At 41.4% G+C, this 27677-nt stretch overlaps 1 protein-coding gene across 4 annotated transcripts; it reads left to right on the top strand.

Moving 5' to 3' along the window:
* The first annotated feature begins 293 nt into the window (after positions 1-293).
* klc1b (kinesin light chain 1b) lies at positions 294-27677 on the top strand. 4 transcript variants are annotated; one of them, XM_050070524.1, is made up of 16 exons: positions 294-371; positions 8548-8818; positions 9163-9393; positions 10490-10571; positions 11149-11377; positions 11508-11595; positions 12308-12409; positions 12964-13137; positions 14026-14125; positions 16286-16338; positions 16642-16709; positions 17027-17135; positions 17568-17720; positions 25641-25765; positions 25934-25991; positions 26101-27677. In XM_050070524.1, the coding sequence occupies exons 2-16, from the start codon at positions 8570-8572 to the stop codon at positions 26173-26175; spliced, it is 1896 nt and encodes a 631-aa protein (XP_049926481.1). In that variant the 5' UTR covers positions 294-371; positions 8548-8569; the 3' UTR covers positions 26176-27677. The 4 variants fall into 4 exon arrangements, with proteins under 4 accessions (XP_049926481.1, XP_049926482.1, XP_049926480.1 ...); XM_050070523.1 differs by lacking the exon at positions 294-371 and adding an exon at positions 3127-3323; XM_050070525.1 differs by lacking the exons at positions 294-371; positions 25641-25765; positions 25934-25991; positions 26101-27677 and adding exons at positions 3126-3323; positions 21103-24052.

Here is a 27677-nt window from a genome sequence, read left to right as displayed (position 1 = left end):
TAAATCTAAATTTTCCAGTCATATACCTGCTTTTTAAAATTTGTCACCTACATAACATTTCATAAGTTGATGTATGAATACTGTTACTGCTCTGATCCCCTGCATTCATCTTCTGTCATGGCCACAGTAACATTTACATATATTTGCTAAATAAAAATATTTATTATTTGAGACACCAATAATATTAGATAGATAGATAGATAGATAGATAGATAGATAGATAGATAGATAGACAGACTGGCAAAGTGTGGCAAACAAAACATGACGTCACTATAATTAAATTCAGCCGCAGAGGCTTCTGGGAGAATCTTGCTGTGCTGGAGACATTTTGGATTTAAAGGGGCTGAGCTAGCCGTCAGTCCTAGCTCTCGGTAAGTGAAAGCTGTATTTTCACTAACTAATATTAGAATTGTGTGAACCCTGTATGTGACCGTGTGTTTAAGTTGTATTGATTTAAGATACAGAGAATAAAAATTTTCAGCGCGGCGGTTTGAACGAGGTGAACTCGTAACAACTAAAGGGAGTGGTGATGCTAGCTGGTTAGCCGAAGCTAGTCGCTAGCCGGGACGCTAACGTTATGTTAAACAGATGAAAAAGCAAGCTTCACTGTTCGCTGAATTAATGTGTAGTCGTCCAGAAAATATATTAACATATTTAGTTAAGGAAGGAACGGACAAAGTTGGCTTTAATTGTTAATATAGATCCTCTAGATGGAGGTAGAAAATCATAGCCTCGTTGCGAACTGCGAAAGTCATAACAAAATGAAATAGTGATCCTAATAAAGAGCGGCGCTCAGTACAACGATAAGACTGTCTCATCTGTTGTTGTGTGCTCTGGAGTAATTTGCAATGTTTAAAAGACTCTGTGTGTGTTACAAACATGTTGAGGTTGTGCAGAGTCATTAACATGTAACTTAGCTATCATGATATTAAATCAAATGTCTAGCATTGTGTTTCAACACTACTAACGTTACTTCATTGTAGGACAGTGTAGAGCAGTGTTAAAAGCACATGTGTCACATTTTCCTACATTCTACTCCCTTGGTTAGACAGATGCTCTGCCTGGTATCTCCTCCTGCATCAGTTGCAAAATTCAGGCAGAGATTTTTCATACAGCCATTAGTGGGGAAACAGCCCCCTAGCAGCTGGTCCCAGTGGTGTGATGGATGACTATGGACAGTGTCAGTGGCACTTCCCTCCTGGTTGTCCCAGACCCTGCCACACCCTCCTTGGTGACTGGATCTCCTTTGTGTCTGGTAGTGATGCACACAGTGTTGTTGGATTGCTGTTTGTGCAGGAAGCAGAGGAAGATAAAGCGATCAGGTGGTGTCAAACTTCATCAAGTAGACAGGAAATGCCTCTCTAGGGAGATGTCACAGAGATCGGCCACTGGCTTGTTGATGCACCCGCTGCAGTCTGCCCTTTTCCATTTCCTATGCTGGTATTTTACCATTATACTACCAACAAGCACCACACCCTCTCTTAGAGGGTCTGTTTCCATAGCTTGAACTACGTTTTGTGCTTGCTTATTAATGACTTTCATGAAGGTTGTATGACCAATATTTAAACTTTTGGTTTGCTTAGAACCAACCTCACACAATTTTAAAGATGGAAATGGCAGCTTCAAGAGTTTTCCCCTGCCCTAAGGTCTGTACAATTTTGTGTGCACTTACACACAATTAGGGTAAGTCAGTTCATCCTATCGTTGGAGATCCGTAAGCAAAAGCACAGTTGACTTGAATGACTGGAGTGCAGTGATGATGATAGGGTGAGATCAGGAGAAATGAGGGTCTGAGCGATGATGGTGTTTTCCAGAGGGAGCTGTGATAATGTAAGGCCTGAGGCCTCTCTGGAGATGGAGACTAATGAAGTATGAGTGGAGCTGGGTGAGCAAACACGACCGAGAGATTGCCCAGGTTTCCAACTGCTCAGAGGGATATAAAATAGTCAATAGAGAGTCCACAATGTTGTTTCTGTAAACATATAACCGTCTTTCATAACACTGTTCTCTCCTCTCGGGCATTTGTATTGGCTTCTGGGCTAGATGTGCTACAATTGCTGCAATATAAAGTGACCTTTGGTCCACCTGCAAGGTTGACTCATCTAACTTTCCCATAAAATTCAGTCCCTTGGGATCCACCTCATCAAAACAATGTCACATTCTGACTTTTGAGAGTGATTGAGATGAGATTGTTTTGGCCACACAGAAGATTCTTTTGTATTCTTGGTTCACAAATTGACCATCCTAAATAATGTAAACAGAAAATATATTGCTTTAGTGTAGGCCCTCTGCATTGTAGCTCATGTTGAAATGTGGGAATATATTAACGCTTCTTTGGATTGATTTTTCCCTTAAGGCCCCTGGACCTCAGGTGATCTATTGCAACAATTGACTTGTGCTTGAATCAGGAAAATCCAGTTTAATGTTGTAATCAGAAACTGGATAGTTCTCAAATAACGGCTGTAATATTGAGCCCATGAACATCACTGAAGAAATTGTCAGTCTGCATGGATACATATTTCTTGAGGTATAATGTATATGAACTTTGTGCTCCTCTGTCATGTTGTAAATGTTTGCTGAGCTGTGAATGGTTTCTATCACTTTACGACCATCTGCTGAGTTGCACAAGGTAAATGGTTTGATTTGGGATAATGAGTGAAATTGGCTCACCAGACATTTCTTGCTTGAGCTATGGTGAGAGTATAGGTCTGTGAGCTATAAATCCGTGTAATATTTTCACATATGAGGTATTATACCAGTAGGTGGTCAGACAAAACAAGACATTAGGCTTTTGACCTTGCAGCACATTATGTGCCCTCAGCCTTGGTGGCATGTGACACTCTTTTTGTGCCCGTAAATAGTGTCATTGAGTCCATCCCATTGTGTCTCATTAGTCCTATTCCTTTGTGTCTGATGAGAAGAGGAGCAGAGTCTAGATCAGGATGGCTCCCTCCCCCATCCGACCTGCTCCTCTGCTCTCCTCCTGCTGTGGGCGGGGCCGTCTCTTGATGTGCGCCCTGAGCTGATGTTGGTTGCTCTGACGGAGCAGTGGGAAGGTCATCATCATCCCGCAGCGAGCAGCTCTCGTCCTCCTCTCCCCACCATCGGCACTCGCCACTCTCATTCCTTTCTCATTTCCATTCGCCTCTGCCTCACTCCGAAGGTTTTCTTTTTTCATTCTAAGGAGGATCACTTTGGATTAGCACAGCAATTTTATGATGCACTTTGCCAGGGTGTAGCGCTATTGCTTGAGGAGGAGTCATTATTTCATCAGCTTTTCACCGTGCCAAAGTATGAGGCTCTGATCTGCCACTGAAACCGAGGTTAGTTTTCTGGTCCAGCGGCTGAAAACATTGCTGACATGAGTGATAGATGGCTCGAGCCTTTAACAGACATTTAGTGGGTTTTGTAATGGATGTAATGATCCAGTGAGAGTGTAGTTTGCCCCTTTTTTCCATATTTTGTCAGTTTACCATCGTTTTACCTCATGAAGAAGAGCCATGACCTCTTTGCTTAGAATAAGTTGTTTCCCTATGGTACTATATGTCGTTTAAACATGCCACTCAAAATGGTTTTAGATTGCAACCTGATTGTAAAGCTACATTTCACAAAATAATCCATCTGTTTCAAAGTATCAATAAGAGGCAGAAACATCTGTTAATGTCTTATCTGTGTTAAAATGGTAGGTCAGGTATCTCTGAGCTGAGGGATTTGTTGAAAATGGTTTCCCCATGTGCCCGTGTTTACTTTTTGCTTCCTTTACGAAGGGAACATTTCCTTTTAATAGCTACCTAACTCGCTGCCACTGAAGCTTGACTAATACTCGACCCTGATCATACCCAATCATGAGGGCATTTGGATAAAAGCCCAAATCAAGTGTGCTGCTGTGTAGAGTAACACGTAACATGTATGCTACACAGTGAGTGCATGTTGTTGGTAATGGTGATCCATTTCAGCAGTACGAGAAGTCTTATTCTGGGCCTTGTGAATTAGAGCTGATGCACAGTTTGTCATGTCATTTAGTGAGTCTGCTGTATTACCTTTGATGCTGTCATTTGTTTTATGTGCACATGATTTGTATGAAACACGAAAGAGTAAATGTTAAAGATTAGGCTCACTCAAGGGCAATCTTTGTCAAGAAAAACAGCAGGCCTGTTGGACTTTATCTCGCCTCTTTAAAGACTTGGAAAATATTAACTTCAGCTGTCAGAGGAAGGCAGAAGTCTTTGATACAGGTGTTTGTGTGTTTTATCAAGGCAAAGCTGCTTGTTTTTCCCCTGCCTGACATTAAAGCACTTTGTCTCTTTGTTAGCTACTGTGTACACTGAGCTAGTCAGGCCTTTCATCCACAAAGGTGTTAAACTGCTGAGACTTAGAGTAAGTGTTCAGGCTGATAAGTTGTTTGATCTGTGAATATGCTTGATATTTCAAATAGATCATTTCCTATCTTGTTCGGAGCAGGTAAGAGCTCTGGCACCAGTTCTTGTCAGGGAGAAATACACTATGGGCCTCATTTGTCTGACATATCTTCATGCAAAGATAGGGTTTTATAATCTCCTTCACTTTACATAGAGCCCACCCCTTTCTGTAGCATAAAGCTCATATAGCATGTGACTCTAAGTGCTGCTTAACTCAGAGCTTCATACAAGACAGTCGTCTCTTTGGCCATGCAAATAAGAGTACAGCTCGATTTGTTTGTGGCATTTAATCGACTTTTATGCAAAGTAGCAAGTCAGTTTTTTGTTGGAGCAGAATGGCTTTAAGTTGTCAGTCAATCAATCAATCAATTTTATTTATAAAGTCCAATATCACAAATCACAATTTGCCTCACAGGGCTTTACAGCATACAACATCCCTCTGTCCTTTGGACCCTCACAGTGGATAAGGAAAAACTCCCCAAAAAAAACCCTTTAATGGGGAAAAAAATGGTAGAAACCTCAGGAAGAGCAACTGAGGAGGGATCCCTCTTCCAGGACAGACAGACGTGCAATAGTTGTCTGTGCTGTGGTCTATTTTTCCTTCATGTAAGATCTCCCAAAGCATGTTACTGCTTGCCTGTTGACTACTGTTAGCACATTTTACTGTTCTGCACGCATGCAACCACTGACTGTAAGCCCTGTGATCATTTTGTTTTTAGTGTACTAAACATGTGCACACCATGACCACTACACAACCTCCGTAGTATGGTTTTACATACAGTGTTACATCTGAGTATGTGCTTGTCAGATCTGGATGCTTGGCCTAAACTATGTTTTTTTTTTTAAATGTTGAAAGATTATAAAGGAGCACTGTGTAAGATTTAGGGGGACTTAGCAGCATCTACTGGTGGGGGTTGCAGATTGCAACCAGCTGAAACTTCTCCCGGTTAGAATTTCTTTGGTGTTCATTGTCCAGGAGGTTTTTATCAGTTGCTAAATTATCCACAGATCTCCCTCCTTCTCCAAAACAAACAGACTAGGTGATTTAAACGGGTAAAAACGGTGCATAAAGCAGTTTCACGTTTAAAAAATCAGTATTATCTCTGCTCTTGTCATGGAGGGGCTGCTAACTATGGTGGCCAACACGAAAACATGAATGTCCCTATCTAGAGCCAGTGTTTGGTTTGTCCTTTCTGGGCTGCTGTAGAAATATGGCGGTGCAACATGGCAATCTGTGTAGACGAGGACCCACTCCTTATGTAGATATAAACGACTCATTTTAAGAAAACAGAAACACAACACTTCTTATTTTCAGGTAATTATACACTGAAGAAAACGTCAATAAACCCCTCTAAATCCTACACACACTGGGCGTTTTAAGCTAGCAGCAAATACAAGGTGACACTTTTTCTAGACGTTCATGTAGGAATATGTTTGATTGAGGTGGTTTAGAAATAGTGCATGTTAATATTTGATTTTTATTATTATGTTTTTTCAGAGACCCCCACTCTTTTTCATTTAATGTGGGATGAAAGATGCTAATAGATCATGTCACTGCTCTTCGCAGAAGAGGCAAGCTGTCTCTGTGAATTAACTTTTTACTGCTCTTCTGTTTCTTCCTGTAAAATGGAGGTAAAGAGATGATCGTATACGAAGTGCACTAAAATTCTAAATTGCAAATGAGAGGTGCTCAACGTTACCTCAGGGTATCATATCTAATATGCTCAAAATTAATTAGTCAGCACTGCTACTGCGTTTTAACAGCTTAAACAAGATGCTACCTGCTTTGCATCAGGTTTACTCTACCCCTCACTTTTGCCTTCGCCACGTCGAGGCTTCAGGAATGTAACAGAAATTTGCATTTTTTGAAGTCTTTAATGGATTTAAGTAAGCAGGTTTACGAACCCAAGGATGGTGAGGCTTTTCATTGGAATGAAGGAAAAACAATATCATGTCAACTTGAGAGGTTTTCACCTGACATCTTCTCTGTATCCTCCCATACACTCCGTCGTCTGATGTTACCTGACTCTTTATAATCGATCACTGCTGCTCATGTGCCCATCCAGAGCCTGCAGCTGGTGGTACACTGCCTCCAATGTCGTCCTGATTAAAGCTCATTTCCACAGGCTGACTGACGTCTAGTTGGCCATTAGTTGGCTTCAGTAGCTGCCCCTGTGCGCTTGTCTAGTGTCGATCATGAAATATATTAGCATCATAAATAACACTCCCCTGACAAGAGCCCAGCTGTGAGTACATGATGATGTGGCATGCATAACATCACAGGAGGGACGTAATTACTGGATACTAGCAACAGACCCAGTTGGATGTGTTGTCTGTGTTTCTGCCAGTGCAAATGTCCGCTGTAAAGCTGAGCCACACCGCTGAAAACGCTTATGTAAGAAGAGGTCCTTGGACATTGAAGCAGACAAATTAAGGTGGGCAGCCATTAGAGCTGCAATGAATCATTGGACCATTGGTCAGACAAAACAAGACATTTGAAGATGCCACTGTGGGCATTTTTAACCATTTTCTGACCATTTTTTAGACAAACAACAAGTCAATTGAGAAAATAATCAACAGATTAATCAAATATAATGAAAATAATTGTTGGTTGCAGCCCCAGCAGCCATTTGAGATCATGTTGTGGTGTCTCAAGTCTTAACCCGGCAATTAATCGCTCACATTAAAGAAAAATCTTGTCACAGCATTTGCAGCTACATTAATTCAGGTCTCGACAACAAGGCATAGCAGTTATTTTCTCTTTTGTTGTCACGTTATAAAGCGAATGACTATATACTGCAGTTGTTTAGAAGTTTTGTTGGTCTTTTTATTTTCTCAGTGCTCTACTTAGATAGACATTTGCTGAAATGCAAGTAGCAAAACGGGGAGTGGCTCTCTAATGGTGTAGTATATTTTTCTCTTGGCAGATGGCTCTCAGCTGGTGTTTATCACTGCAAGGCAAGCCCCCTCATCTTTACCATCTTATCGTCACTGCTGCTAAAATACAAAACGCAACAGCTCGACATTGCCAGGACCCCGCTTGGAAGGGCAGGGCCGCTGTTTCGCACTGACATTTGAACGATGCAGCAAACAGTGACGTGGCTTAGTGAGTCATAGGTTATGTTCAGACTGTTTTGGGGAAAATGGCACATGTTCCATGCACTCACCAATGGGCTGACATTTCTTCCCAACACAATATTATTGACACTGAGTGCTATTTCTGTGACTTAACCAGCTCCTAAGCTGTATTACTGAGGCTTTTGTCATGTCATCCTCTCCACTCTTCAGCCAGTCGTGCAGCCAGCTCGAACTCTGTTTGGATAAAGTGCTGGCACCAGAAGGCACCCACACTGCAGCATCTGTGTGCCCTCTGTTACGCTGCAAGCTGCAGCCCTACTCCCAACCAGAGCTTATTATAGGTGCCAAATCCCAACAGTCTGTCTGCCAGAATAATATGTCCCTGTGGCCCTCGGCTATGCATAAAGCAAGCATTATACGCATGTCTTTGCTCTGTATGTGGACATTCATTCAACCCCTGCAGCTGAGTAATTCACAAGACTTGGCTGGAACATGGCTCATGTGTTTTATTTAACAACCCTTCTTTCTATATCTTATTAAAGAAACGCTGACTTATCTCCCTGATGAAATTTGAATCCCTCAACTCCCCTGTACTGATGAAAACACAAGTTAATTTTCCCTTTTTATTGCTGACATGTTGCTCGTGGACCATGCTACAAACTCGGTGTATAAATGACTTGTCAGCATCAAGGACGAGGCTCTACACTGTCAGACATTGATATCTTTAAACAGAGAATGGAGTGACTTCTGTCATGTCACCCTAATTGAGAATGTCTTAGATGGTTTAGAGTTTGAAGATCACTCGAAATTGAAGATGCTCTCAGTTAAATGGAGGAAAAGTCAAGAGACATGTTGTGACAGTTGCATTTCAGCCAAGCCCTCAGGTTCTGTTTGTGAATTCCAGCGTTGAGGGAGCACAGCTGCATCTTTGGAAGACTGTTATGAAAATATCTTTTAACGTGGCAGCTGCTGCTCTTTAAATTATCCCACATTGTCCAGTGGGTTAGCGTGTTGTAACAGCTGGTTACCCTTTTTTTCCCAATCTGTACAGGTTTCCCTGAGCTACATACAAGATGTCCACCATGGTGTATCCGCGGGAAGAGAAGCTCGAGAAGCTCTCTCAAGAGGAGATCATCTCTAACACAAAGCTGGTGATCCAGGGTCTGGAGGCCCTGAAGAATGAGCACAACTCCATCCTCCACAGCCTCCTGGAGACCATCAAGTGCCTAAAGAAGGATGAGGAGGCAAACCTGGTGCACGAGAAGTCCAATCTGCTCCGCAAGTCAGTGGAGATGATTGAACTGGGCCTGGGAGAAGCACAGGTGAGGCGGGGTGGTCGAGGTTTGAGGAGGGCAAAATGTATTTTCCTACTTAATGAATAGATATAGTTTGATATGAGAAAATATTTAATTCTGTGTAGAATAAAGTAGGTTACAGTTCTTAATATCATACTGGGCAGAAAGACAGAATGTGGTTCACAATGTAGTACAAAATGTATATGCATTACTCTCTTCTACTTTGTGTGTTTCTGCTTCCTCATTCTAAACTGAGCTCGTGTGGTGACCATGATTCATTCAGAATCAGTCCCGGTTTGTTCTTTCCTTTGCCACTACAACTATTTGTCCCTGTTAAATGTCATTGCTCTTCAATGCTGTCTCTATCCCAGGTCATGATGGCCCTGTCCAACCACCTGAACGCGGTGGAGTCAGAGAAGCAGAAGCTGCGTGCCCAGGTGAGGAGGCTCTGCCAGGAAAACCAGTGGCTGCGGGACGAGCTGGCCAACACCCAGCAGAAGCTGCAGAAGAGTGAGCAGAGCGTGGCCCAGCTGGAGGAGGAGAAGAAGCACCTGGAGTTCATGAATCAGCTCAAGAAATATGATGAAGACGTCTCACCCACTGTAAGTACCAAAAACAATTACAAACACATCTTCAGATCAGTACTTGGTCAGTAATATATTTTTGTGAGCTCTGTTTGACACATTTTGATTTATTTAATTCCAACATGTGTTGTAGTAAGATTGTTCTCATTGTAACAGGATTCTTTACAATGTAGTCTTCCTCTTTAACACAGTTAACCAGAAAGAGTTAAACTGACTTGACACACATTTCATTTATTATTGAGCCTATGCAGTGAAATGGAGATGACTTGTTAGATTAACATAAGCAAAATGGGACCGAAATAGTCGGGAAATACAAATCTTGTGCAATTTTTATTTTAAATCTGTCTCAAAATTATTGATTTAACTCTAAAGGGCTGCAAACTGTCAATGATATCTGATACAGGAGATAAAAACAGCAGAATAGTCTTCCAGGAATGAGCCAGTCAGGTCAGGTCCTCATTGATCTAATGGTGAGGATGAATCGCTGCATACTGACCTTATTCTTAGTCACAAAAACAGGCTGTAATGGCCTGTATCCACTAACTGGTTGATGCAGGAAACCATCCTGCCAGCACCCTGAAGGATTCTTATTCTTGCTGTGAAAGCAGCTTTTCCATTTTGCAGATTTTAACAGGTTTCTGTGTTACACATTTAGTCATTTGATAGAATGCTGACATTACTGCTTCGTGCGAGGTTTAATATGCTGTATCGGAAAAAAATACACCCATCTACGCTGACAGATATCTAATGGTATTCCATCAAATTATGCAAAACTAGTGTGTGCTATTTTGAAACCAAAATATATAAAATATTATTTCTCTGTCATGGTTTCTGATTTTTTTTTTCTCAAATGAGGACACAGGTTGAGAGCCTGACAGAGCAGATATGTATGCTGTTGTAGAAAAAAACCTTTCTGTTGGACTTAAATAAAATGTTTTAATGAACATGGATGAGTCCATCTTATCTGAATATTAGGTAATATTATCTTAAAAGACTCCTCCGTTTAAATGTTTAATAAGATAATAACTACATTACAGTGGTGCCAGATGTTGGCCTGTGATCCCTGCTGTCTGTTAGAGGATCTAACTGGCTGGTTTGTTTTTTGTCCTCTCAGCAGGAGGAGAAGGACCGAGAAACACCAAAGGACTCCCTGGACGACCTTTTCCCCAATGATGAGGAAGAGCATGGCCAAGGAAGTAAGAACAGTATTCAACAATTCATCATGACACTAAGACTTTACTCACCCATGGGACTGTAGACCATGATAACATAGCTATGACAGAGGAGCTTGTTTCCAAAATTTTATAGTCATCGTTAAAGAGCTGGTAATACATCTTTATCCAAAACTTTTTATAGTATGGGATGAAAACAAGTAATTAGTACTTTATGAGAAATGCAATAAGTAGAACAATTTACATCATGATGCACATTTTTATCACCAAAAAAGGGCTATTTTCAATAGCAAGGTTGGCAATAAGTACACCTGCTTTAAATAAGGATAGATGCTAAGATCATATAGGCCCTATTATCTGGTGTCACATCCCTCTCTGAGTAAATTAAGCTGACGATGCATCTAAGTCCAGGACACTGGGGTAGATAATGTTGTGTCATGCCACTAAATACTAATTGAATTACCCTTGTAATCCAGTTATTCCCTGAAGCAACAGTATTGTTTGCATGCAAATGTAGTTAGTGTTATAATCAGGTCAGAGTTTCCTCCTTTGACATCCAAGCTGACTTTTGCCCTGCACGTGTGGCCTCTGCACCCCACAGTGCAGCACCAACACAACAGTGCAGCAGTGGCTGCGGCCCAGCAGGGAGGCTACGAGATCCCAGCCCGCCTGAGGACCCTGCACAACCTGGTGATCCAGTATGCCTCCCAGGGCAGGTACGAGGTGGCTGTCCCCCTCTGCAAGCAGGCTTTGGAGGATTTGGAGAAGACTTCTGGACACGACCACCCCGACGTGGCCACCATGCTCAACATCCTGGCTTTGGTCTATAGGTCAGAAGTGTTTCTTTTGTTATTTCCCCATGTATCACATGTGTCATGTTGCCGTCCTTTCCACACATTCTGTCAAAGAGTGTGTAACATTCTCATCACATTGTTCTGTCTCTTCCTCTCACTTGTGCAGGGATCAGAACAAATACAAAGAGGCCGCCCATCTGCTCAATGATGCTCTGTCCATCCGTGAGAAAACCCTGGGCAAAGACCATCCCGCTGTAAGACTCCGCCATTGTCATGGCAAACATATCTTCATCTGGACATATCTATGCTAGATAGATCAGATTCAGTCATCTGGTGTTGGTTCATAATTGGTCGAAGACTCTATCAACAGGGAGGCAATAACCGTCTACTGTATTCACTGTTCACTCAGTCGTCTGTATGGATTTTTTTCTCACCATTATTAAAGTACAGATTTGTGAACCTGTGCCTGGAGGCTTTACAGTAATCAATCGCAACTGCTGAATGTCTGCTCATGCATCTAGCATGAACCAGACCTCTGAGTCTTAGCAGTTAGAACACAACGACCAATGGGAAAACATTAAAGTATACTACCTGTTTCATTTCCATTGTGAACAGATCTTTATGAATCAATTTAAACTGGCACCTCATAAAGCCTAAAGGAAGCTATTAAAGCCCAATGCTAGTCCCTGCAGCTCTGTGGGCTTTGCAGTTTGCCTCAAATTGTTGCTCCTGTCACTCAGTGTGATCCTCGACACAGAAATAATGAAGCACAAAGGCAGGTTACTGCCACCCTGTGTAATCCAGGTGACTTTGAGGTGTTTGAAAAAACTGCTTGATTGAACAAAATACATTTTTAGGACTGCAGTAAATAACATTCTGATATTGTGAAGCTAAACTGCCACTGTAACAGCAAAGCAGAGAAAGGAAATGTCCTCATTAAGTTTTTCTCCTCTTCTTTATGTCCAGGTTGCTGCAACGCTGAACAATCTGGCTGTGCTGTATGGAAAGAGGGGAAAGTACAAGGAGGCCGAGCCTCTGTGTAAGAGAGCTCTGGAGATCAGAGAAAAGGTAGGCCACATCCCTGGATTGCACCGGTAGAGCCGTCTACAGCTCTGCTGTCGAGGCCTCATCTCAAGGCTAATCCGGTGAACAATTAGCTCATTGTTATAGAGTAATTAACAGTGATAATATTTCCAAAATGTCAGCTGGAGTCACTGTAACACCAGCGACTATAAATAGGGAAAAGAGCAAATGATTTTCTTAAATTGTCTGTGAAGTTTCCGCTGGGGGCCATTCCTGTGTCGCAGGAGTTTAATTGAGAGCGCAGCTGAAAATGGATGGCAGACGTTGGGGAGCGGGGCAAGGATAGAAGGAGACATGACAAAGCTACAGAGCCCAGCAGGGCACAATGAGTGTCTCTTTGCCTGAAAGCTCTGTTCTGTACCCTCTCTATTGATCAGCCTTTTATTAGATCTCCTGAGTGCTTGCAGCAGGCAGACGTGCTGCCTGGTGAAAGCAGCGAGAGGTACAGAAGGGAGAGGTTCACGGAGAGAGCCAGAGGCACTGAGGCAGAGACACAAACTGAAATTTGAATTCAAAATTTGCTTCTTGATTCCCCTCAGGTCCTGGGGAAGGACCACCCAGACGTGGCCAAACAGCTGAACAACCTGGCTCTGCTTTGTCAGAACCAGGGCAAGTATGAGGAGGTGGAGTACTACTACTGCCGCGCCCTGGAGATCTATGAGAGCAGGCTCGGCCCAGATGATCCCAATGTGGCCAAAACCAAGAACAACCTGGTGAGAGACAAGTTAACACCACCGCATCAGCTTTTATTGAGCTTCTTTTCCCTCTTCCTTCAAACCCTTTCACCTCTACACTATACTTTTTATTTGACAAGAATTACAGTCCCTATTGAGCCATGAACATACCAAGGTAAACACAGGCAGAGCGTAGTTTTATTGTGAGCAGAATCTCTCATTTGTTCTGTCAGCCTGAGTGTCTCTGCGGGGGCGTTGGGCATGTAAACTGTAACTGCTTTCAGCCTGCAGTTCTTCCACTTGAAATGTCTTTCAAAACTCTGTTGTATTCACCTGATGTTTTTCAGGTTCACACCACACCTGGCTTTACAAAAGGGGCATTTTTTATCCAACACATGCTTTTCTGAAATAACAGTTATGAAAGGAAGCTGAACATAACGTTATTTCACTCTGTCAGCACAAGTACCGTCATCTTCAGAGGTGTTTGTAGAACAACTGTGTTCAAGGGCATGTCAACACTGGGAGGGGGGCACATATGAAACAAGGGGTTTGTTTGAGTGTTCAGCAAATAATTTTCTGTGTTTTGGTAATTTCTATGGTTACATTTTTGCTTTTCTGCATATGTTTATGTTGGAAATGTATTCAGTAGATTCAAAATAAAAGTCCTCTGCTAATAGGGTACCAAGCTCCTAGTCCCTTGCATACTGCCTTGCCTCTTCTACTTCCTGTCTTGTCTCTCTGATGATGGAGTGGCTGGAAGGAGACAGTAGGGGAGTCTCTGTGGTACTCCATCATTTTTCATGAGTTGCAGTGCACAGGAGAAATATGCAGACCTACTGCTTCTGCTGTCTCAGGGGGCACATTGTGAGTCAATAGGCTCATTTGATCCACCACTAAAATGTGCTTTCTCTTCTCTTTGTTCTTCAGGCGTCCTGCTTTCTTAAACAGGGGAAATACAAGGAGGCTGAGATTCTGTACAAAGAGATTCTGACTCGTGCTCATGAGAAAGAGTTTGGATCTGTTGATGGTAAGGCCTCATAGTAGATGTTATGGTGTACATGTGTAAAGGTAATTTCTTTATTGCTGTGGTTGAGATTTTTTTTTGATCAGCCTAGAAATTTATCCCTAGAATGGTGGCGGGTCACATCAAACTTCCCCTCAGACTAGATTTGCTTTGTTGTTATCACCTTTCCTCCGCCGTTGTCTTATCATCCAACTACTGTTTGTCTCACACCAGCGAGCTGAGTGAGTGATGGACAGATGGGTTAAAAAGTGGACGGTACTCTAAGCAGGGTGCCAACCTTCACCATTCAGACAACACAAAGACTCTCTAAAGAATAAAGAGCACATTTGTCTGAAAGATGAACTTTTGCAATTTTCTTCTCTCTTAGTTTCAGTTCAGCATTTCGTTGGGCTTTCCTCCAGGGATTAGATTGACTGCTTTGAAAAAGGAATGAAAGGGACTCGGCACAATGAGGCTGACGCTTTTTTTCTCTGAGAGGTTTATTTTCTATGTGTCACTTAACTTGACAATAGCGCTCAGATTTTTTTAAACCTGTTGGAGAGTTGAAGGTTAAGGGAAACAGCACAGCAGCAACAGTTTGTGTCCCTGGGAATGAAAGAAAAGGTTTATATTTTAACACAAGTGAATGGTGTTAATATCTTTAAATTCTGACTTACAGGTGCGATATTTGTTTTTCAAATGTATATTTAAAGGTACACTATGCAGGATTTTCCTAAAAAAAAAAAAGTAATCCCTCTCAGTCATCACTTAACGACTGACTGGAAGTGTGTGGCAGTATTTATCTGCCTGTATTTTCTTATTTTCTAGGCTAGGAAATTTGCAGCCACATGGCCGAAAAAACACAAATATAGCAAGGTTTAACACCAACCAGACAAAGTCAGGGTTGGCTTTCACATTGCTTTATGCGTTTACAAACAGTAACCGGCAGTTCCTGCATAGTATACCTTTAACGTATCTTTTCCAATGATGGTTACTTGTAAATGTTTAAGTGTTTCTAGTATAAAGTATCTGACAATGGTGTGTGTCACTTTAGATAGCATGGTTTGTTTATAGTGTTTTCTGTTTTGAGATCTGTGGAACTATTTCTTTCTTAATTTATTTGGGGAATAACCTGCAGAAATGTATGTGAAATGATGAAACTCAAAACAAAGAGGAGGTACTGTACTTACAGCATTACTAAATAAACTCGGGGGAAATTATTATTTTTTTTCGAGTCAGTCTTTATCATTAACAGCTGTCTTACACATTTAGCCAGTGTTAAAGGCTGTGTCCATCAAAGCCTTTTATTTATTTTCCTTTTTAAATCTTTGCAATGAGAGTATGGTGTTTTCACGCTATGCTACAAACTGAGGTACTGAGCATCTATTCTGCGCTGAGCGGTGCCCATCTGACCTTTTTTTTCTGACCTCTGAGAATTGAAAAATGTTCAACTTTAGGAAAACCATGCTAGTCTCTGTCACTTTTTACCTAGCTGTTTAATCACAGTGAAGGAGGGACGAATACTACAGAGACCAACTATTAAATCTTACATGTGCAAGTGCTGAACAACAACAACAAAGGAGGAGAAATATGCTAATACATTGTATCTATTGATATGTTTCCTCTCATGAACCCACATAAACTGGGGGGTTCATCCTCTTCCTCCATGCTTCAGCCTCCCCTTCATCCAGAGCAAGTACTCTACCTTGCACTGACATTTTTACTTTGACAGATATTTCGTATCATAGCAACCAGACACAACCAAAGCATCTCAGCTGAAAAAAACGCTGCACCTCCAAAGCGCTTTCTAGCTCTCCCAGCTGGGCGTTTCCTGAGGAGCGACTGACATATTCAGCTGGGATAAAAATGCTTTGGTGAACACAGGGCCATATAATATTTATAATATTTAAAGGTCTAAACAGATCATGTCTATGCCAGATCTCAGGATTCAGCAGCAGCTTCTGAAGAGTATTGTCTCCCTACAGGTATATTTGACAGAATAATAACCAAACTGTAGCACTGCGTTACTGATTTCCCAGTCAGTAGAGCATTATGACAAGCTCAGCCTGCATCATGAATAGTTCATGGTGGATTGAGTGAAAAATCCTGAGGTTGACCAGTGAAGTTGTTTTCCAGTCCTGTTGAACTGTGTGTAGACCACCTCTCCTGTCTGTTTGTCTGCAGCTGAAAACAAGCCCATCTGGATGCATGCAGAGGAAAGAGAGGAGATGAGCAAGGTGAGGGCTTTGTGTAATCAACCTCATGTCATTCTGATCAAAGCCAGAGTAAATACTTAAAGCACTGCAAAGTAAATGAGAATGTCAAATGGAAGGTTGTGACACAGTAAAACAGGCCTGTGTACTTCCTGGAAAGTGAAATAGAATCGTTTTTTCAGGGCACCTTCCTTCACACACACAATATAAACCCCAGTGGGCATGTGATAGTTTTATGTAAACACAGGAAGAATGCTGATGATCCAGTTCAAACTCACCACACCCCTTCACGCTCTTTTCTTCCTCTTCTTCTTTATTTACTTCCAGGGCAAGCACAGAGACAACACTCCATACGGGGAGTACGGAGGCTGGTACAAGGCCTGCAAAGTCAACAGGTGAGGCGGGGCGTGAAAAGAGTGTTTTTACAACTGGATCATAAATAAAGGCACGCGGTCAAAGCCAGAGATTAATCCCTTCATTCTTTTATAAATGTGTGTAGTCAACAAATGTAGAAAATCTTTTTATTTTTCTGTTTTTTCAGCTTTATCTTTTAGGAATATCCCCAAATCTGCAAAAATTTTCAAGTAGTTTTCTTAGGTTTTTATGGGTTTTAAGCATTTTCCTGCACTCTAGTACATTCCAGTTTACTTCGGTGAAATTGTTCCTTAAATGACCTTTGGGTAAATAATGGTGTGGCTTTCTCTGCATCCAGCCCTACAGTGAACACCACCCTGAGGAACCTGGGGGCCCTGTACCGCCGGCAGGGCAAGCTAGAGGCTGCTGAGACCCTGGAAGAGTGCGCCGTGAGGTCTCGCAAGCAGGTCAGCAGCATTTCTTTCAACTGCAAATGTCCCGATTCTGCATGCAGACAACTTATCAGTTCCTGTTTTTGTTTATTCCTAAATATGTCCCCTCAAATCTCATGATATTTCTTTCCCTTTCTCTACAATGCTATGGATCCAGAGCAACACAGTAAGTGGTTTGTCTCTAACTGATAGACCCCATAGAGCCTCCACCTCTCTCCCCTAACATCACTCCCATCTCACAGACATTTAAAATGCTCCATTGTCACTGTGATGTCACTGTGACAAATACCTTAAACGAGACAGAAAACATAAAATCCCCTTTAATACCTCCATTTAACTACACTCTCACCCTTATCATCGAGCTAATGTCTACCCCTTGAGCTAACTCTAATAATGGTGTGTGTGTTTGTTTGTTTGTGTGTCGTGCCTGTGTGTTATTCCCATCAGGGCATTGACCCCATCCACCAGACACGTGTGGTGGAGATCCTGAAGGATACAGACGGTGACAGGCGGAGGAGCAGGGACAGCCTGAGCAGCGTTAAGTATGAGAGCGGCTCTGAGACCGGCGAGGAAGTGAGTATGGGCGTGGAGTGGAATGGGGTGAGTACAAATCCACTATAGTTGAGTCAACATGGCCGGTGACCTCACTGGAAGGACAAGGTGGTGTTAGCAGTGTCGCAGAGAGTGTGGACTGGTACAGAACATCAAATTTACACAATTAAAAATGAAAGAAAATGACTTGTTATGTGATGTAAACGGTGAGACAAGAGGATTTTTTTCTTTTAGATTAGTACTGTGAGGTGTCCAGTAATTTGGAAGCAGAGTTTTACATTTAACAGGAAGCAGACTCTCCTGGCTCCTGTACCTAAATAATGAGAGCCAGTCAGGAGGATCTGAAGGTCTGTAACTTGTAACTGTATCTTGAGTAACTGGTTCATGATTTCTGGAAATCTGGACATTTCTGTTGAGTTTAAAAAAAAAAAAAACAATTTGGTGCTTTGAGCAGCACATGCAGATTTCCATCTAGTTTTATTATATGGGAGAAAAGGCAGACATCTCTACAGCCAATATCTCCTACACACTCTGCAGCTCACACCAAAACAGTCTGGAGTGGAATAAAGATAAGGGGAACAATATGTATTTTTGATTCAAGGCTTAAACTGTCCCTTTAAAAAAGCAATCAGAGGAACAGCTGCTCATTCCCAGTTATTGATTTGGCTGCACTCAGTGACCTGTATCTGCACCAGTCCATCCACTCCTTATAGATGCACCTTGTTCCTGCCATGAGGTCGGCATTGAAATCTTTATTTTTGCAAAATGTAAAGCTGATTGAGTGTCTTGGCATGCTGACCCATTGTTTATGAAAGCATCTGAGTTTGCTTTGGACTAGATGTTCATGTTTTTGTTGTCTATTGCTTGACAATGAAGTCCTCGTGTCTCATTTTAATAAGTGGTTGTTTTGCTGGCAACGCTTCTGCACAAGTGGAGCGGTAACAAAAAGGCACAAGCTCATTCTGTGGCACCCTGGCAGCATATGAAATATTTATTTTCTTTTGTGAGGCTCACAGAGATACAGCCTGTCTGAGTCCCTATTAGGATGTGTCATGTTTCCACTATTAAACACAATTGACAGGGTTCCCAATATCCTGGATGCTTATCCCTCCGTGCAGTAAACTGGGCGGTTGATATGTAATGGTTCATCCTGCCGGTTTATGGCCTCATTATAAAGTCCATTCTGGCTGTGTCTCAACAATCGTTAGTGTCATTTCGCCACAGGGCTCTTATTTTCCTGCACAGTGTTTCCCATTGGACTAGTCACCCCTCTGCTCGTTATTAAAGAGGTCGGTGCTGAAAACCTGTTATTTACTATGGCAGTGCATGCAGTCAAATAGACACTGCTGGAGCCGTGTCCCAGCTGGAAGGATCCCATACATAAGCCAGAGGGCAGGGTTGTGCCAGCAGAGATGCCTCGTCTGAGCCTGTGCCACTCACCTCACTTAAGTGCAGCCACGCCCTTCACCGCACCACCCCAGCACAAACATGCATGTAGCAACGCCAGCCTGCCAGGCTCACCCCTTAACATGCACACTAATGGACCATGTGTGTTCACTGTGTTTTCACATGGTTGATAAATGTCTGTTAACCTGAAGTCTGCTGCTCTCTCTGAGTAACATACAGTAGAAAGGTGGGGTCTTGTTTGCTGGCTGTTGTGTGAATGTGAATGCTTCTCTACACATACGTTCATATGCATAACAAAGCACACTGCTTTAAAATTCACTCCAGCGACTGCATCAGCATGCATATTCACCCGAGCGTGCACCTGTTTGTGTTTGAGATGTGACGGTATCCAGAGCCATGCTGGGTGTGTGCAAGCATTTTATTATCCATGTCACGACCATAGCAGCATTAAATTAATTAGATTAAATGTGCACAGTCGAAATAGGAAATGTGCTCAAGAAGTTCTCATGCTTTCAAAGACTGTGTCTGAAAGCTAATTTGTCACAAAACATTTAAGCTTCTGACTCAAATATGCTTAACAAATTCCATCAATCCATTCATTTACAAAGCTGCAGTCATGCGTAACTACAGCTTGACTATCTTCTGTTTTATATACAGGCCTGTGAAGTCCTGTCTGCGTGTGTGTAGATATTTGCTGAGAGATGATGTGATAGGCAGGTCACAACTATCACTCAGCTGCTAGCTTTGCCCAGACATGTCTTCACTCTGCTCTCGGGGAGTCTGAGATGTCACTGAAGCTATAGCAGTGGTTAACTTATGCATACAGCTGACACTGACAGTCCACTTCAGTATCCTGTATTTGAACAAATAGCTGCTGTTTCTTTATCACATTATTCAGATGGGACTAATGTAAGTGCCTCATTACAGGAGCTCATTTACTTAGTGGTGAACACACGGAGGTATAAGGAGGTAACGCTGAAGAGATGACAGCAAATTTGTGGTTGTGTTGAGGTTAATTAGTAGTATGTATGTGTGTGCCTCTATGCATGATTTAATTTACAAGTATGTCTGCAACTGCTTTTTTGCTCCCAGCTAGATGCTTCAATGTGCTGCCTGTTTGTTTGCATGTTCTCTAGATTTCATCCTCTTTCCTTCCCTACGTGTCACTAACCTACTTCCCTGTTGATTACTTTTGCCATGACAACCAATCAGCCTGTCAATCAAATTTCCTTTTCTCACTCAGTGGATTGTACTCTCCCTCTTGAACTCTCATTCCACACAATACGCTTGGGTGGGGTTGGTAAATAGTGACATAACAGATAGACTAAGTAATTAGGTCAGTAGTCATTAAGGTAATTGAAATCAGGGCAAGCCGAGGCTAGTACTGAGGAAGGATTGAGATATCAGTCATCAGATACAAATGCTGCTTTAGGGAGTTTTAGTTTTATGCAGTATTTCTGAATTAAAAATGCTATACACAGAGATGTGATTCACATTGTCCATCCCTCTTATCATCAGTGTAATTGTTATATCAGTATGCCCCTCTCAGTGCTGATGCCTGCAGATGTCCCACGTCTGCAGTGCACAGTCACTGACTCGGCGCAGTGTGCCAAGTTCAGGCTCGCTGGTTCGCAGAGAGGAAAGAAAAACAGCTGAGTCACGGTGACTGCAGCCACCAACCTACTGCATCACTGACCTGCTTGTTGTAGCGCAGCTCCTAAGACAGCTGTAATGTTTCAGAGAGAAGCACAACTGCTGTGCTGCTGATAATTCACACCATTTTTGTTTGCGTAGGATCCCTCAGCTGGGGTTTACAGAAAACTATAACCAGACCCTGAGCTGCAGTTAATACAGTAAACATGGTGCAGGGTAGACAGTTGTGTAGCAGAGCAGTTAGGTGGAGAAAAGGGATGAAGCTCAGATTTCCTAGCTTGTAGGTGTGTAGTGTAGGAAGCCCAACCCAAAGCTCTCAATCTTACAATGTGTGCCGTTTTTGTCTGTTTCTCTCTTTCTCTTTTATCAGGCCTAAGCCATCAAGATTATTCCTCCATCCTTCTCTTCTTCCCCAACACAATAGCAAAAGGATGTGTGTTGTCGTTCCCTCTGGCCTTCTCTGTCCCAACAAACCAAGAGCTCCTCTACCATTCCTGGTGCCCCCCCCTGCGGCAGAGACTCAGAAAGCCCCCCCTTCCTCCCAGTTGTCACCTCTGTCAACCCTGTTCAACTGACAACTGCTGGGACGTTTGGTCTTCTCCTCTCTGCTCTCTTCTTTCCTCTCTTCCTTTCACTCTCTCTATCCTTTCCTCTCACTAACCCCGTGTCGTCCACCATGTCAGAAATCGTTACTTCGACTCTTTCTCTCACTTAACAATTTAAAAAAAAAAGTCACTGTGTGTGAAATCTTTTCCCTGTGAGGAAGCCACTCGCACATTTTTCCTCTCTGCAACACCCATTTGTAATTTTTCATAGGTGCATAGATCTTTTTGGCAAGATAGAGGAGCAGGAAAGTATGGAAGACCATTTCCACTGATGTGATGAAGAGAAAGATACTCTAATGAGATTGTTTCTGAAAATAATGACTTAGTGTTGCAAAAATAATTAGAAAAGTCCTTTAAAATAATGAGATAGTGTCTCAGAATAATGACCTATCTCAAAATGAGACACTTGATCAAAATGACTTACCTGTCCTTTTCTGGAAATAATGACTAAATATCTCAAAATAATAAGAAACTCTCTCAGAATAATGACATAGTATCTTTAAAAAATGAGAGACTTTTGTCAAAATGATGAACAGTAACTCAAAATAATTACTTAGTATCTCATTACTCATTCTTTTGAGAATTTTTTTCAGTATGTTGTGATACTAAGTCATTATTTTAAGAAAGTTTCTCATGATAATACCTTACAGGATGTTTTTTTTTTGGTCACGTTGGTGGTAATGGGCCTTGATTGAAAAGTAATTTATAAGGTAAAAGATGAACGATTTTGAGGATTAGCCTTCGACAGCAGCCTCGGCACCAGACATCACTCCAACCCACAGTCAGATAAAACGTTACAATCACTATAGAGTTAATATATATCAAGATGAGTCATTTTCACAGTTGCTCTGCAATGGTCGCACTCTGAATTTGTTTGCACTCGCAGCGCGTTTCTACAAGTGAAAGTCAAAGCTAGCTTCCAACCTGGTGCCTGTATTTAGCCATTATAGTATTTTTATTTTAAATTAAGTTTTGATTTCCGTTTTAAACTACCTTAACAACAACAAGATCGAATGCCTAAACAGTTTGGAAATTAATGGTACTGTATAATTTCACATGATAATCAAGATATGTAATTTCTTTTTAACTTCTGCTGCCTAGTTGCGGAAAATGAGAAGGGAGTATCGCCATTTTTGTTTTTATAGACATGTTTTAATTCATTTTTGTATCATTTTGTTTACATTTTTTTAAAACGTTGATTATTTTGTGGCTGAATATTTAGGCAGTGAGTTTGTCAACAGCGCCGCAGAGTTGCCTGTTGTGAAAGACCAGAAGGGCCAACATCAGTTGACAGCAAATTGGTCAGATCACAGCGAGCTGTTGTTGCCATGGTAATTTACTTTCAAGTTGCTCTTACTGGCTTCAGTGTCCTTGGATTGATAGATGATTCACACAGGCTCTATACGCTGGTACAATATGTACACAGCAGCTTGCATTTACAAAGGGAATTAGCAACATTGGCTGATGCTGTGTGTGACGGCAGAGACCAACCGGAGCATCGAGCACAGATGCTGGCCACCTGAGAGATTGCTTAAAAAATGGTAGATTCAAAATAATGGACATAAACGCCCAGAATTGCCTTTATCTGTTGGTGCAGGAGTAGAGCTAGTGTTATTATTGAACAGAAGTCTGGATTCACAGTAGTTCTAGTGTGTATTTGTGTATGTTTTGGTGGTACAGTCACAGTGCCCACTCTGGATATGGATACTGTATTTTGAACACAAAGCTTAATGGAGTGTGTTGCCTTTTTTCTTAACACAGTTGTTTGCAAGTAAACATTGTCACTCTGGTGAATCCATGTTTTTAGACACCGAAAGTACAGTGCGAGTGTTTCCTCAAGATCGACATGTTATTTCAGATGTGTAAACTAACTGAATGTAAAATGACTTTAACATCTTTAAAGTGTAATTGTAGGCTGTATTTATAGATTTGACAAGTGCATTCACTATACGGCTTTTCAGTATGCTACTTGCCTTGATTCTTCATTCCTTCCAACGAGTACACCTATACTTCTAATGCAACTCTGAAGAAAAGAATTGACGATGTACATCACATAATTATGACAATATTGTTGTGTTAGTGGAATGCTTATTTATTGAACTGTCTATTCTTGACATATATAGTGTGACTTCAGTTTCCTAAAGTGGAAGAACATAAATGGTAAGGACTATAAGCACTATCTTAGTAAGTAGGACTGCATTATATTTACCATTCTGCATTGTGAAGATTATTGCATCAACACTTGTTGGTATTCTCAAATAAAGTTTTTCATTTGTGAAGTTTGGTCTTTTCACTGCATCAGATGGAAACGTCTGTGTTAATGTGACATCAGTAGAAACAGATTCTTAGAGGTTGCATCTCTGGTGGCGACTGCAGAGCCACCCAGTGGGTCAGAAATATTTAGTCTGGCATATTCATATAAATCATTTGATTTACCCATAGTTCCCCCTGCTGGTGATAAGCCTGTATTACATTATAATGAGCACACTTAACACTCCAATGCAGGGATACTCAACTTGCTTCGCCCAGGGGCCAGTCGCAGAAGCCTCGCTCAGGTCAGGTTAATGCAGGTTTCTGGGATTTGAGGACATTTGGGGCTTAGCCTGAGACTCTGTCTGGGGTCAGTGGGATCCTGCCCTGGTACTTTATTGAGAAACAAATGTTGATGCTTTTTCTGCATCCTGGCAACTTATTTATATTGTATATTACTATAAAGTGGGGAAAAAAACCAACCGATTTTGAATCAATTTAGTTTCATTGTGAGTTAGACAATGGTTAGGGGGGCACAGGACGTACCCTGTCCTGGGCTGCTAGTTGAGTATCACTGCTCTAGTATTTTGTTATGAGGATGGTACACAAACTGTGTCCACTTGTTGGTTAGTAATTAAAAAGCACACTTTGTAGGATGGCCTGTACGTGACAAGCAGTAATATTAAAATGAATGGATGGATGGATGAATCAAACACACTTTAAAAACGGTTGATTATTCTTCAAATCAAATTGATTTAAATTTAAAATTAGATAATCTGCTGGTTGATTTTTAGATAAATTGATTAACCGTTTGGTCTAAAAAATCAGAATATAGTGACAGGTGTCCATCACACTATGCTAGCCCAAGAATGGCTGTAAATAATCCAGATTAAAGGAATACTTTACCCACAATTTAACCATTTGTATATCGGTTACTCACCCCATGTTTCACTGAATTCAGGAAGAGGACTTTGTTTTACTTGCATACCTCTACAGTGAACGAAGAATCCAAAAACAGAGACAATTCTTGATGAATTAAAGTAAATGGGGGCCATGTTTAACAACAGCAAAACTATGTTAAAACATCTGTTCACAAACCTGCACATGACTTGTGCAGTATAATCCAAGTCTCATTTATGTAAATGTATGCTCAGTACTTCCCAAGCATAGGCATTTTCACTAAAACTTTACCATCTAAAACACTTCCACATAGGAGTAGCTCTACTTCGTGAAATGTATCAGTAGAGTTAAGAAGCACTAGCTTACCCAGGTGTGCCACTCCCCTGTGTGTGAGACGGTTTATGCACAAGTGTTTTAAATCGCAATATTTTAACGGAAATGTGTGTGTCTGGGACATACTGAGCATACAGGAGACAGATTATACTGCACGAGAGGTCATCAAGAATTTTCTCCATTTTTGGATTCTTTGCTCACCACAAAGGCATGTGAGAAAACCATAGTTTTCTTCACCAGTTCGAGGTAACACAGGGTGATTAAATGATATACGGATTATCTTTTTGTGGGTAATGCATTCCTTTAAGAAGCTGACATGAAACAATGATTTGCATTTTTGTTTTAAAGAAATGATGAATGACTGAGATCATCAGAATAGTATCTAACTATTTTTTGATAATCACTCAAGCTCTAGTTACTGTAGATGAAAAATAACACACAGCACAACCATTGGACCACAATCAGCCCTTTACACTAGTGACCATGCTCGATGGATGTGTAAACTAAAATTACTACAGTTGATTCTTCAGATGTAACTTTACAAAGGCTCATTGATGGTTACAGAATAATAATAGTAATGACAATTAGATTGAAAGGTCATATAATGCCAGCATTGCATGCTCTCATTAATATTGCACACATTCACCTAATTAATTGCTCTTTAAATAATGTATTTCACATATAAACCCCTTTTTTGTGAGGCTACATGCGGTTTTGCTGAAACTGGCCAGCACAACAGAAGAAAAAGATGTGCACAGATTTGTGTCTCCCACATCTCCAGTGCAGGAACGGATGGGTTGATGATTGTGTGTGTCTGCAGGACGGCAGCGGAGCCCTTCAGCGCAGCGGCTCTCTGGGGAAGCTCAGGGACGTTCTACGTCGCAGCAGCGAGCTGCTGGTGAAGAAACTGCAGGGCAACGGCCCGCCTGAACCTCGCAACACCAAGTAAGAACAGATGAAATTCTCAGATGAGCAGTTATTTAGAGCAAATTATCTTGTTGAAAGAGCAAGTCCATTTATATAAGTTTGGACATAAACTCCCCAGCTCTGTGAATGATACCTGTGCCCTGTTCTGAGATAGTGAATGAATATTTCTCACCTTTCCTTCAACAGCATGAAGCGAGCTGCTTCCTTGAATTACCTGAACAAAACCAGCGATGACTCGTTTCAGGTGAGAAATTGTTTGTACTAAGTCCTTTAACTTGTGTTAAATGTAGGCTGTGTTATTTGAAATGGTATGTTTTAACTTTAATATTGTTCCTCTTCTGTTTCTTTATCAGACTCAGGGAGGCAGTAACTTCAGGGAGAGCCGGGGCCTGAGCTCCAGCACTGTGGATCTCTACACTGGAAACTGAGCAGCAGGCGGTCTATCTGCTGATCTGCTCACCGACCCAAAGAGGCTCCTTCCTTCGGCTCCTTCTCTGAGCTATACCCATCACCAACAACACTACCAGACAGCCTCCCACACACCCTCCCTCTGCCTGTCAGCATCTGACCCAAAGACTTTGCTGGTCATCACTACATATACGTTATAACTGGTGTGTCTTTTCCAGTTTGTTTTTAAATCCAGTTTGTTGCTTTTTTGGTCTTCCAGAGACACATTGCTGTAATTTTCCCTAATCGTGTTCCTAACTTCAGTGTCGCCTCAGTGCCTCCTAAATGTGGCCAAGGAAACATACCTCATCTCCTCCCCCTTATTCTTAAATCACTGTGAGTCTGCACTTTCACATCATCTGTTGCCATAATGCCGCCTGTTCTGGTGTATTTCTCCTGATGTGGTTTTAATTTGTTTGTGCTCCTCAGATGTTTTGTGTCTTCCTGTGCCATTCATCGGTTTATTAGTGCACACTAGAAAAAGAGTCTTTGTAGATTTCTATTTTCTCCAAAAATATAAATATGTCTGTTGGGTTTGAAATGACATGATGTAAAGTTGATATGATTACACTGTTAAAAAAAAAACAAAAATCATTTTATTTTCATTTTAATGATTTTGCCTGTTGAGATTTATCTGCAATGTGAGGTGTTGGTCAAAGCTTTGGCAAACAGGGTGAAATGTTTCTTACTGACACGAGCCGAGTCATGTAACCTGTTAGGTATAACTTTTTGTTCATACACAGTCTTGGAAAACTATTAGAAATTGAAATGGCTGCTGCTTTAACCTCCATAGCTTTGAGATCCAAGTGTGTTTTCCTGCACTTGTTTTTCTTCCATTGCAGAGCAAACACATGAGACGTTCATGGTCTCAGAGTGCTGACAAACACAACCACGAAAATGTTCAACTTTTTCGATTGTATATAAAAAATTGATGAGGCTGAACTGGGTTGCTTAATTAATCCTGGACATCCTGAATGATCTCTGGTGCCATGCAGGACTCACCCGCAGGCTGGCTGTGTCTATGTGACAGTCCACCTCTGCAGGTTTGAGCTGCCAACTGTGAGCACATTATCATATAATGTTTACAGTGATTAGAGTTTTTGATACGTGTCTAGATATGTGATGATGATAGATTTTTGCACAAGTGTCAGATGGGTGTCCTCTGTCTTTGATTGCATTTTAGTGAAGCTCAAAAGAACTGGAATGTCTTGTAATTAATTTTTTTGATTTTCCTTTTCCCCGTGTTTAATGTGTTCTTCCTTTCATCATTTGTAATAAATGTATAAAATAGAATCTGATCAAGAGTTCATGAATCGTAGAATTCATCAGGAAGCTAGCGGGGATAGAGTTGAATGTCATTGGAAAGAAATGAATGTGAATCTGTTTGGATTTGATTTTTAAACGATCCCATATGTCATATGATAGCAAATTGGAACCACTTTCTGATCTTGATTCAGAAATAAAACCAACAATTTTCTATTCA

This window comes from Epinephelus moara, chromosome 19 (genome assembly GCF_006386435.1).
Source record: "Epinephelus moara isolate mb chromosome 19, YSFRI_EMoa_1.0, whole genome shotgun sequence".
Lineage (NCBI taxonomy): Eukaryota > Metazoa > Chordata > Actinopteri > Perciformes > Serranidae > Epinephelus > Epinephelus moara.
Note: the sequence above shows the minus strand (reverse complement) of the source record. Positions and strands in the feature narration are given on the sequence as shown.

Bases quoted from the DNA above. Each gene is read 5' to 3' on its own strand.
- klc1b (XM_050070524.1), top strand. From the start codon at position 8,570: ATGTCCACCATGGTGTATCCGCGGGAAGAGAAGCTCGAGAAGCTCTCT. The intron at 13,138-14,025 runs GTGAGAGACAAG...TTTGTTCTTCAG, and splicing joins CCAAAACCAAGAACAACCTG to GCGTCCTGCTTTCTTAAACA. The intron at 25,992-26,100 runs GTGAGAAATTGT...TTTCTTTATCAG, and splicing joins CCAGCGATGACTCGTTTCAG to ACTCAGGGAGGCAGTAACTT.